Raw genomic sequence first — 12,702 nt, 5'->3', positions numbered from 1 at the left:
CCCAAAATTGTGCAGATTCCTGGCTCAGTCCTTGATGCAGATTGAATTTGGACTTCAGGAGTGGGTTAGACAATACATGTGAGACTGGAGCAAAAACAAAGTCTCACTTCCCTGTCAATGTGTGAGCCCCTTCAGGGTGAGTAATGTAACATAATGGGTAATGTTGCATGTGTGTGTGTGCATGGGCATAACCAGGATCTTTGTAAAGAGGGCAGGCCTTTTGTGTGGGGGGGGGGAAGAAGCTCAGTTTGCTTTGTATTTTTATTGATTTTGGGGGGCAGCTGCCCTCCTGCCCCCCTGGCTATGCCTGTGTGTGTGTGTGTGTGTGTGTGCAGCCTTCCACTACATAGTGTTTTCCAGATGTGTTGGACTACAACTTCTAAATCCCTGGGCATAATGGACAACGGTCAGGGAAGGCTGCGTTATGGAATCAGAGAATTAAAGAGTTGGAAGGAACTCCAGATGTTATCTTGTCTGGCCCCCTCCATGCCTGCAAATCATCCCTTCCACTTGAAACAGATAGTTCTACAGACTTTCTACATAGCTCGGAATCTTACACCAGGCAGTGTCTGCAAGAGAATTCAAGCAGGCATTCCAGAGGTTCCTGATTGGTTTCTATAGCTGCAAAGCACCCATGAATGCACTGATGGAATTGATGAAACCTGACAACAATAGCAAACATTTTCTTTTCTTTTTTTAATTTGGGCATAATTCTGCTGAGTAGAATTACCACCTCTTTTTAAAAAATGAACACAATCCTAACCCCCCATTGAAGTCCCATTGAAGTCTCATTGAATACGTCCTTATGAGTAGACACTGGTAAGATTGCAGTGGGTGGGAAGTGGGATACTCCTCCATGATATGCACACACACATCCCACCAGCGCTTTTTTTCTGGGGGCACTTAAGGGTATGCAGTACCAGCACCTTACACACACCCCCACCTCCAATGTTTAAAGGTTGGCACTTTCTGTGACAACTTCATGGTGAGTCCTGGCACCTTCCTTTCTATTAAAAAAAAAGGCACTGCACCCCACAACATCAGACACGTTGGATCAACCCCAGGAAATCGTTCCACTGTATACACCTGGAATTCACCACTCAAACAATTTTGGAGTAGTCAGAGTGAAACTAGTCTTAGGGAAAACGCATCAAAAGCAGCATTTTCAGAAGAAACCAGTGGATTGTGCGTAATTGTGGATAACGTCGAGTGTAAAGGTAAAGGGACCCCTGACCATTAGGTCCAGTCGTGGCCGACTCTGGGGTTGCGGTGCTCATCTCACTTTATTGGCCAAGGGAGCTGGCATACAGCTTCCGGGTCATGTGGCCAGCATGAGTAAGCTGCTTCTGGCGAACCAAAGCAGTGCACGGAAACACCGCTTACTTTCCCGCCAGAGCAGTACCTATTTATCTACTTGCACTTTGACGTGCTTTCGAACTGCTAGGTGGGCAGGAGCAGGGACCGAGAAATGGGAGCTCACCCTGTCGCAGGGATTCGAACCCCCGACCTTCTGATCAGCAAGTCCTAGGCTCTGTGGTTTAAACCACAGCGCCACCCAGGTCCCAACGTCGAGTGTACATGAGTTGAAAGAACAGAGATGGCAATGTGCTGAAGCCAGAGTAAACCGCCCTGAGACCTCCAGGTATGGGGCGGTATATAAATTAATATAAATTAATAATAATAATAAAGGATATTGTGTACATACTGTGAGTTTGTGTGTAAAAAACTAGGCTGCTGTTTACTCCTGTGTCTGCCACTTTCATGCCATTCCTTGCTTGCTATGGGTCAATTTTTATAAATTATGTGCAACAATGACTCTATCATTAACTTAAATATAGTTAAGAATTCTTCGTAGTATTTAACTTATATCCCATTTATTTTCTTTCTTCTTTTCATTTCCATCATTCGACCAGTAGGTGTTGCTCTGGATATCTAAGATAAAATTGCAAGGAATGTTTAGTTTCGTAGAGATGCTGTAGGAACTAAGAAACTAGCAGGCTGCCTTCTGTTGTTATTATTATTTGTAAGTAAGTGGGAGAATTTGAAAAATATATATGCATGAATGAGCAGACACCCTAATCCATAGACGGCCTATGTGCATGCAAAAATGTGCTTCTGTGCACATGTTCCTAACTTGTCTGCATTTTTGTGTATGCAAATGGATGCTAGGTGCAAGATTCCAGCTGTGGGGTGTGTGTGCATAGAGCTGTTACATCTATGATAGTGTTGGCCAGCTGTTTGGGACCCGGACAGTTGAGACTGGGTTCAGATTCCCCTACTTTGGCTAATGGGTTATCTCTCCCAGCCGTACCTTGAAATCACAGAATCACAGAATTGTAGAGTTGGAAGGGACCATGAGGGTCATCTAGTTGAAGGCCCTGCAATGCAGGAATTCTTTTGCCCGACGTGGGATTTGAACCCACAACCCTGGGATGAAGAGTCTAATGCTCTACTGACTGACCTATCCCAGGATTGAATTTAGGACCTTCTGTATCCAAAGCAGATGCTCTACCACTGAGCTAAAATCTTTCCTTTAAAAGTCCCCAAGAGCTTTTCAGTTTCTTTAGTGCAATTAAAACTTCATGCTTTGCTAGCACAGCTGTTTAAAGGATTGGGCTTTAAGGGGCTTGGTATAAGTACATCTGTGGTTCCCTTGTTGCCCTTGAGCTGATGTAATCAGCAATTGCAGCATTCTGCACTAACTGCAGCTTCTGGATCAAGCGCAAGGGAAGCCCCATGTAGAGTGCATTGCAGTGATCCAGTTGTGAAGCAATCAATGCGTTAACAGCTGTGGCAAGGCTTTCCCCTTGCACTGGCAGCTGTTGACACAAAGGTGGTATTAAGCTATCTATTATGGTGCTGGAGGAGACACTTGAGAGTCCCATGGACTGCAAGAAGATCAAACGCATCCATTCTTAAGGAAATTAGCCCTGAGTGCTCACTGGAAGGACAGATCCTGAAGCTGAGGCTCCAATACTTTGGTCACCTCATGAGAAGAGAAGACTCCCTGGAAAAGACCCTGATGTTGGGAAAGATGGAGGGCACAAGGAGAAGGGGACGACAGAGGACGAGATGGTTGGATAGTGTTCTCGAAGCTACCAGCATGAGTTTGACCAAACTGCGGGAGGCAGTGGAAGACAGGAGTGCCTGGCGTGCTCTGGTTCATGGGGTCACGAAGAGTCGGACACGACTAAACGACTAAACAACAACAACAAAATCTGTTATACCACCACAGCTTCTCCTTCTGATGGTGCAGAAGTTTAAAGTGATTCTATTCCTGGCCAGCTAGCTCACTGGAGTCCATTTGCTTGTTCCTTTTTAGGATAATCCCCTATCATGGGACAATCAGAGACCTCATCCCTGCTGTCTTCTGTTCCTGCCTTCCCCATCTTGGTGCCCTCTGGGTGTTTTGTACAACATCTCCTATCAGCCCCAGCCAGCATGGCCAGGGATAATGGGATCAGTAGTCCAATACTTCTGGAGAGCATGAGGTTGGAGAAGGCTGTTCTAGTTTCCATACAGTAGCTTTTGCAGTTCTCATAGAGCAGGTTTTGCTGGAATGACCAAAGATCTAGTACAGGCCTTGATTTCATCTGGCTTAGTTTAGTACAGTTTTATTTGGACAGCGGCCATTGGGTATTACTCACTTCTCAGGCCCCTGAATATGAACTCTTATGTGAGATTATTCTGTTTGCAGAGAAGTATACAGTGGTACCTTGGTTCTCAAACTTAATCAGTTCCGGAAGTCCGTTCCAAAACCAAAGTGTTCCAAAACCAAGGCACGCTTTCCCATAGAAAGTAATGCAAAATGGATTAATCCATTCCAGACTTTTAAAAACAACCCCTAAAACAGCAATTTAACATGAATTTTACTATCTAAGAGACCATTGATCCATAAAATGAAAGCAATAATCAATGTACTATACTATAAAATAAATAAGACAGTATTGTAGATGATTTAAAAAAAAAATTCTTACCTGCACTGATGATAGTCATTGTCTGGATGGGGGGCTTTTATCCATTTCCACAGTCACTCAATCAATCAATCAATCAATCAGTAGCTGAACTGGGTTCCACACAGTCACAAAAACAAATTAACCGAAAAAGCCTCAAAAACAAAATAGCAAAATAAAGAGCAAAAACAAAAGTGCCAAACTTAATCCATTCTGGAAGTCCATTTGACTTCTGAAATGTTTGAAAACTGAGGCACAGCTTCTGATTGGTGCAGGCGCCCCGGAAACAATAGCCGACAGCCGCATTGGACATTCAGCTTCTGAAAAACGTTCGAAAACCAGAACTCTTGCTTCCAGGTTTTCAGCGTTTGGGAACCAAGGCGTTTGAGAACCAAGGCACCACTGTACATAGATTGTGTAGACAAGAAAGACAAGAGGAAAGAGACATGCCATTCCAAAGCTGTGCTTGCTTTGGCAATTCAGACCTCTTGAATAAAACTATAAGAAATACCAGTCTGATAAAGCATTTTTATTTACAGTACAATTTTATAAAAAATAATTTCAATAATGTTAGTACAAAATCAATTTACAATATAGTACAGCTGTATCCATTCCAAACAAGAAAATTACAATTATCTGAATGCTAGGTTGGTTTCCAGTATAAATAATATCTTGGACATGGTACTAGCTTTATTAAGGTGTACATATCAGTTGCAACAAAAAACAAAACAAAACAGCAAACGTTACTTCAATACTCTTATATGGTACATCTGTAAAATTCACATTGCTAATATAAAATCTACAAATGGGGGATATCCAGAAGACAGCATATTAGCTCTGCAGAAAAAGAGCTCCAGCCATTTGTTTGCATATATTTACTTAAGGAAAGTTATTGAGCCAAAATCTGTCCTCGGATTATCATGAATGACACCTATTTGCTATGAGTGAGAACAGCTTCTTCATAAAGGACTGTTATTCCAATATAATTATTGAATAGGTTTGCAAACTACTTTTGATTATGTTTTAACTTTTGCTTGCTGAAACAACATTTCATCCACACCTCACTTTATTGCTGCATGCTTACAGTACTAACTCGTCATGAGATATATTTAAGAGCACATAGTATGGCTGCCATATGGAAGCCATTTTAAATTGTTCCTCGTGGCAGCTGTTTCTGTGCCCCGGAGAATGAGGTTCCTTGTGGTGAGAAGGCCTCCCACTGACTTAGTAACTACTTGTTCTAGCAGCAGATAATGTCTGCTATCTTCTAACCATCTCTCAGTGCTACTCATCCACTTACCCTCCCTCTGGCACAACTTTTTTCCTTCTTGGACTCAGAACAACAGAGGAGAGTGGGAAAATATTAGAGTGATGTAGTTGTAGCTGCTACAGTCACTTGGAGGCTTTTTGCCATGCTGAGCCTTATCCAAGGGTTCCTGTGTGGACTAGGCTGAAGTGGCACCTCATGAATTAAGCATTCCCACCCCCACCCCCATATCACTGCTTGTCTATTGAGATTTAAAGCAACTTCCCTGTGGAAGCTCTTCTGTGTGACCAGTTCCTTAAACATTCAGGCTTCCTAGATTTTCTGCATTTGATGTCTTTACATGGACTTTTGAAGGGCATCTGTTCAGGGCCCCAAAACATACTGAGCTCCTCCATGAGGCAGAAGCTCTGTAACCCCCCACCCAACTAAGTTGCCACGAATGTTACAAGCCTCTTCTCCAGCTTGTCTTGTTATCTCTTTGCCGCTGAGGACTCTGTTCCAAATATTAAAGCCAGTTATTTTCCCAGAGAAAGCTAAAGATTCATCGAGACCATCACAGCAGCGATTCTTTTCTTGGCCAATCTTCAAAATCCCACCATCTGGAATGATGTGGTCCTCAGCAATTTCTGTGGAGGCAGCCACCACTTTCCCATTTACCCACAGTGAAATACTTCCATTAACTGTGCTCCAAATGCCACAAAGGTGAATCCACCGTCCAGAAGAGACGACATGTTGGGCCATGACCTTGTTGTTGTCATTGCTTACAGCAAGAACAGCTGAATCATTGCTCAGATACAACTGAATTTCATGGGGATTTATCTTTGTTCCATAGGAGAATACAATAGTTTTGTCTAGAATTTCCGTCACTTTAACCCATGTGCAGACAGTGAAGGAGTAGAGCACCATTGTGGAAGTTGGGTGAACACTCACATATATCTTTTTGGAGCGCATTGGGAATAAAAGGGCCATCTCACAACCTGCAAAAATAATGGAATGATGTTATCATCAACTAGTTAAGTTACAACCAAAGTAATTATATGAGTGCCATTCCTTAGGTAACCAAAATGGCACCATCCATACATATCCATATCTATGACCTTGAATTACCTGGAATGCAACCCCAATGCAAACTGAGAGTTGCTTGTATGAAGTTCTGTTTCTTGGGTTTTTTTAAAAAAGGACATATATTCCACCACTGAATTTGGGGGATTTTAAAAATGGATTTTCACCAAAATTCCAGTTTGAAAGTTTTAGTTTTCCAAAACTAAGGTTCTTCTGAAAGCCCACAGTAGAAGGAAGCAAGATTTTAGGACAGACAGTGGAAGATGGAAAAGATTTATTGCAATTGTGGATTGTGTTCTTGACATTTTGATTAGTGCATCCTTTTTTAAATGAGTGTCCATAAAACCTTTATAGGATCAGCACATCATTAGATGCTTTGTTTAGGGCACTTTTATTGTATGTTATTTCCTGTTTGGGATTACTTGTATTACACCAAATAAACAGTAGTATTACACAGAAAGAGTGTAATACCTCAAAAACCACATAAAAATGGCACCTTGCAAATATCACCTTACAATGTTGAAAGTAGTCCTCAAGAACTGCATGCTATTTGGTGGGATATAAGTGACCAAAGAACAAATTCAAAACAAAATGAGGGCTATTTTGGCCCCAACTCTTCAAGCACTGATGGCCAAACTTTGCCCTCCAGCTGTTTTTAGACTACAACTCCCATCATCCCTAGCTAACAGGACTAGTGGCCAGGAATGATGGGAATTGTAGTCCCCAGAAGCTGGAGGGCCAAGTTTGGCCATCAGTGTATTATGGGACTGGTGGTGGTCAATCATAGAAGTGCTCTAATAAATACAGAAGTAAAGAGATCACAGGAGTTTTTGGAGGGGACATATTATTGTATAAGCAATGAACTATGTATGAGCAATGAGCTATGTATGAGCAATGAACATTTGTATGTCAAGTTCCTAGAGCTAAAATGCATCTTGAAATCACAGCTGTAATAACCGGGCCAGTCACGTGCTTTTGGCTTTGAGTGTGTTAACAACCTTTTGACCACTGAGAAGTGGGGCATTAGGACATGATTCTGTGGGGACTCTTCTTTAAAGAGAGCAGAGCTGCGTGCAGAGACATGGCTTTTTAATTAGCAGGATTTCTGGCTTTATTATCAAGGGGTAGCCAAAATTAAAACCAGCTTCATAAGACACCAGCAACAGTGTGATCAGAAAAACCCCTTAAGAGTCAACCTGGCAGGAATCCACGATACACAAGAAATCAAAACCAGTTGTTGAAAACTCTTTTAGAAAAGATTTCCAGAGGGATCTGTGGGGTATTTCAAAAATACACTCTTCTTGTTCTTAATCATATTACGACTTTCCTTCCTCCTCCTATCAAAACATATGGAACGAAATTCTGTCTGTAGTCAGTCTGTTGTGAATTAAGAGCAGGTCCTGTGAATTCGGCTGAGTTATTCTGGACTTCACACTGACTTCATCAGTTGGGCAAAAATGCAGAAAGGAATCCAGCCAAAGTTAAGAGTTTTTATGTCCCGTTAATTTCTTTGGGCTTGAAGCCAGGACTGCACATTGCAGCTGACATGCGGCTGCCGTAGAAAACAGAAATCCCGAATCTCCCCCTCCTCCTCCTTTCTCCTCTATAATGTCTAATAATGTGAAACATATGTGACATCATTGCATTGTGAGTTCCCCCACCTCTCAAGCAGCAGCCAATGAAGTGGAGTGGGAGGAACCTTGCAAGGTGATGTTGCGTCATATATTTTGCGTTACCAAATGTTACAAAGGAGAAGGGAAGGGGGAGATACAGGATCACCCTTAAAAAAGCAGGCACACTTCAGCCACGCCATTTAGTTCCGGCGTAACTTTCCCATTGAAGTCCACAAGCATTAAATGTGCTTACCTTTGGCTGGATCATGCCTGTATGATTGTTACTCTTAAGTATAGTGAAAATGAGTAGTTTCACCTTTATTTCACAGCTGCAAAGGTTTGCAAAAGAAATGTTAGTCTGATGCCCCCATCTTTAAGCAACTCAGAATGTTGATCCAGGGAAAAGTGAGCTGTTAATATCCATTTTTTAGCTCACCTGTTAAAATAATCAAAGGGCCAATAAGAATTTCTTAGAGGTCCTTGGGAATTGCTCTGTTCAAAGCAGAAACTGGTGCATGCAAAAATGCATTTTAACCACTATATTTTAATTTGGCCTTATATTTTGAAAGTCAGTGTGCACCAGTCTGTGCTACAGGGTACTTTCCCTGCACCCCACCCCTCCACCAAAATGTGCGCTCTCTCTCTCTTTCTCATAAATTAAAAAACAAACAAACACTTTTTCCTTATAGTCTTTTGTTTCTTGAATTTAAGAAGTTGACTGTAGTTCTTGCAAACTTTCTCTTGAATGTGCAGGAGTCCATTCTCAGAGTGCTGCTTTCTATCAATGAGTATAAAAGGAATATCTGTGCAGTGAGATTTTACCTATTTCGACTAATGAATGCACAACCACATGGTATGGGTTTATTCAGCCATCTGTTTGCTTTTCGGTCCCACTGTAGTCAAATAAAACAAAAGAAACTTTAATGTTTCAGTTTCACAGGCAACTGATGCTTTGGAGGCCAGTGATTGGCACTGCCAACCAAAATCTGCAGTTGGCATCATTTACCCCACAGATCTGCAGGCACCCTTGAACTGTGGTAAATGCTGGTTCTGTGTGGCTAGTTCTAAACTCAGGAGCCATCCTCTCTATATTAACTTAGTATTATAAGTATCTTGATTTTTCCTTTAGTGGAATATTTCCTTGATTACTTCAGGATTTGATATTCATCTAGGTATTGCCTTAAAAATCCTTGTTGGGTTGTAAATTGGAGCAGAGAAGGATAAGTTCAAAAACTATTTTATGAAAATGGTTATTCTATTCATCGTAACATGAGTCATGACATGCATAATGGTGACTTCTGCCGGAGCACTTGAATGGTGCTGGTATTTCAAAGAAAAGTTGCAGGGGAATTTTTGTGATGGATCGCTATGCAGTTGGGCTGCACAGGGTGAAAGCTATTCCGCCTTCCCGAACCCCTGTGGAGAATCTGTTTATGCCCTGAAGCATGAGAATTGATGAATAGCGTGTTGACATAATCAGTGAGCTCACGGGGTCAAGTTTTGTTCATAAATAGCCTCTGAGGAATGCTGCGAAGGAGGCAGCAGGTAGGTTGCTGGGAAGAGGAAGGAAAAGAAGGGACCGAAATGGAATGGAGTAAGAGGGTTTTTTTTTTTTTTTGGATTATTGTTCTTATTCTTGCAAACACGAGGAGAAGTCTGTAGCTGGGAACCAGGAGTCAAGAAGACATTAAGACCTTGGAAATGTGAAAGCTGTAGACCAGTACAGTGGTACCTCGGGTTAAGTACTTAATTCGTTCCGGAGGTCCGTTCTTAACCTGAAACTGTTCTTAACCTGAAGCACCACTTTAGTTAATGGGGCCTCCTGCTGCTGCCGCGCTGACGGAGACCGATTTCTGTTCTTATCCTGAAGCAAAGTTCTTAACCTGAAGCACTATTTCTGGGTTAGCGGAGTGTGCAACTTGAAGCATATGTAACCTGAAGCGTATGTAACCCAAGGTACCACTGTATAGGAGTCTTTCTGTTGGTCAAATATAGGAAACGATGTTCCCTTTGGCACCATCCAGTATTATGCTAGCTGTAGTCTCCTTGTTAGGCATCCTGTAAATGGGTTTTATGCTGTGTGTTCATGTTCTTTGGTTGCCATGTTGTACAATCTGGGCATCTGCTAAACACAGTCTGCTCCCACACAATATGCCTTCATCTCAGGCTTCACAACAATGCTTCCCCTTGTATAATCAAAGCATGGATTGGCGCTATTTAACAAGAGTTGCTTAAACACAGTTGTTTGGGAACGGATGTGAAACGTATTAACTAACAATAGTTTAACTTACCAAATGGCAACAAGTGCTGTGTGGTCCTTTTCTGGGCTTCTTTCAGTTCAGCTTTGGTTTCCTGCAGTTCTTGCCATAGCGAATTCAGGATGGAACCGCCCCCACTTGCCATGTCTCTGGATCGGTCTCTCTGCAGAAAGCCCCTCTGCTGCACATCCACCTCAGCTCCCCTCTGCCAAGTGTGCTCAATGTGACCCAGCCTGCTGGACATGTTTTGGCTCAGCTGCAGAATCTCTTTGAGGATCTTCCCTTCCGCAGATACATGAGGCACCCCGGGAAAGTCCTCAGTTTGCCTGCTGCTTTTTGCCAGCATCTGGCCCATTTGGCTCACGATTTGGGAGGCAGCTTTCTCTGTGGAAGTGGTGCACGTGCCAGCCAAGGTCTGCACTAACTGGAGCATCTCCCCTCTCACCGCTTGCAGCTCCACCTTAAGGATTTCATCGAGGGAGTGGAGCAGCATATTCTCTTTCATCTGGGAGTTCTCAAGCATGATGAAGAGTTTGTCCCATTCTGTGTGTTCTCGCTGGCAGTCGCACGAAATACCTAGAGCAGAATAAACACAGCGGCTGTTAAATCTATGTTTCTGTGCAGTGGGTTATTTTTTTCCTTGAGCAAAGTTGTCTTTTAAATAAGTCTTTTGGAGCACACTGTTTTCGGTGTGCTTCAAAACTTCCCACTGCTTTCTTTCCCCAGAAGACAAGGGTATGACTTGTTCAAATAGTGCTGGTGGTGTTATGTGGCCAACCTTAGCATTGTAAAAGGGAACTAGAGAAAAGAACACAGGCGTCTCCTTCTTTTACCTATAAAGGTCTTGTAATCACCATGCTTTTTCTTTTTTTTTGGTTAGCTGGCTACAGCTTTTACAACAGTGAAAGCATAAGAAACATGAACTCTGAATGTTCTTTCCTACAGAAACAGCTAGCTTGCAAGACTGAGACGAAATAGGCAAAAGAACTACTTACTTTCTTCCGTTGCAGGAATTACACTTTCAACTTCATTGTCAAAATTGAAGAAAAAGAGGTCATCGTACTCATCCTGGTTCTGACTAGATGAGGGAGACCAGAGAGCAAAAAACAGGATCACAAAGGAAAGCATTTCTTTGAATTAGGATTCCCCAGCTGTTTCCTTGAAAGTCTCCGCGTGTCCCTGAATGAAAAGGTCTCTAATAAGAAACCGAGCAGAGATGATTCTAAGAGAGGGAGTTGCAGAAAGCCCTTAAATAATACTCTGAGAGTGCCTGAACCTGAATGAATGAGTAATGCTAGTGCTAGTGCTGTAATCGGAGTGCTTCTGGTTATTATTAATTTTTTTTTTTTTTTTGGATGGGAGTTGTGGGGAGGAGAAGGGGGGGTGGGAGGTTGCACAATCCTGAACCTTAAAAGTTTGAAATGTGGCTGGATTACCTAGCAGTGTAAAGGGAGAAATCATGGGGAAAACTGCTATTACGAATTGCAAAGCTCCTTGGAGACTAGTTTGTCTTGAAAAATATTCTGAAGGATGAAAAGCCAAGAAAACAAATAAATTGTGAATTTGCTGAAATGAAGAGAGACTGGAATTTCAAGCTATGGTTCGAAAACATTTTCGAGTACATTCCAAGTTACAATCCTTTTTTTAAAAAAAAGATTTTGCATAACTTTGAAGTTTCCCAAATTGAAGTGTACTGGGTTGGTTTTTTTAATGCAGTAATTTAAATATATCTTAATAACAATCATAATCAGTGATACATTGGGTTAGACTAAGACCCCTTTTTCCATATGAAATTGCAGCTGCTCACTTGTATAGAAGATAATGATAATAATAATAATAATAATAATAATAATAATAATAATAATAATAATAAAATTAGTTACACCTCACCTATCTGACTGGGTTGTCCCAGCCATGATCACCAGTTGAACATATTCTACACCCCCCCTAAGACTGGCAATCAGCTGTCCATCATAGGATCATGAAATCATAGAATTCTAGAGCTGGAAAGGATCCTGACGACCATCTCATCCAACCCGCTGCAATGCAAGAATATGCTGCTATTCCATACAGGGATCAAATCTTCAACCTTGGTGTTATCACTCCATGTTCTAACCAACTGAGCTATCCAGGCTCCCAAATCATGGATAAATTGGGAACTAGGATGGGCTGCTGCTAACAAAGTGCCAGGCGCTGGGTGTGTTCCTCTCCTCACCACCCTTGCCAGCAGCATTCTTTTCTGCATGCTGATCTTCCTTGAGAAGACTTGCTCAAGGAAGCCTTGACTACCCACAGAGATGCCTTGCTGGACCTAGACAGTAGTCTGCAGGTGGCTTTAGATTATAATACTGATTTTGCTGACACTCATAACAGCCCTGCCAGATGGATCACAGGGCTTCCTAGTTCGCAGATGGAATGCTTAGGCTCTAAGATGTCCCTTGTTCAAGGGCACCCTCAATCTATGCACCTGGTTAAGCTGGGATTTGAGGAACAGAAATTCAAAATGTATGATCAAAGTGAACATTCAATCCACTATACTAGAACTATTC

General features: G+C 42.1%; 2 protein-coding genes across 9 annotated transcripts in view; one reads left to right on the top strand and one right to left on the bottom strand.

The window, feature by feature from the left end:
• VEPH1 (ventricular zone expressed PH domain containing 1) overlaps nucleotides 1-12,702 on the top strand; it is a 124,245-nt gene that overhangs the window by 17,092 nt on the left and 94,451 nt on the right. The window lies entirely within an intron of this gene.
• Nucleotides 4,468-11,465, bottom strand: PTX3 (pentraxin 3). The gene is made up of 3 exons (XM_053390366.1): nucleotides 11,149-11,465; nucleotides 10,187-10,729; nucleotides 4,468-6,197 (listed from the first exon to the last, which is right to left on the bottom strand). Exons 1-3 carry the CDS (start codon nucleotides 11,279-11,281, stop codon nucleotides 5,584-5,586), a joined length of 1,290 nt encoding a protein of 429 aa, XP_053246341.1. The 5' UTR covers nucleotides 11,282-11,465; the 3' UTR covers nucleotides 4,468-5,583.

The sequence above is a fragment of the Podarcis raffonei genome, chromosome 5 (genome assembly GCF_027172205.1).
Source record: "Podarcis raffonei isolate rPodRaf1 chromosome 5, rPodRaf1.pri, whole genome shotgun sequence".
In the NCBI taxonomy this organism is placed as follows: Eukaryota; Metazoa; Chordata; class Lepidosauria; order Squamata; family Lacertidae; genus Podarcis; species Podarcis raffonei.
This window is presented reverse-complemented; position numbering and strand designations above follow the sequence as displayed.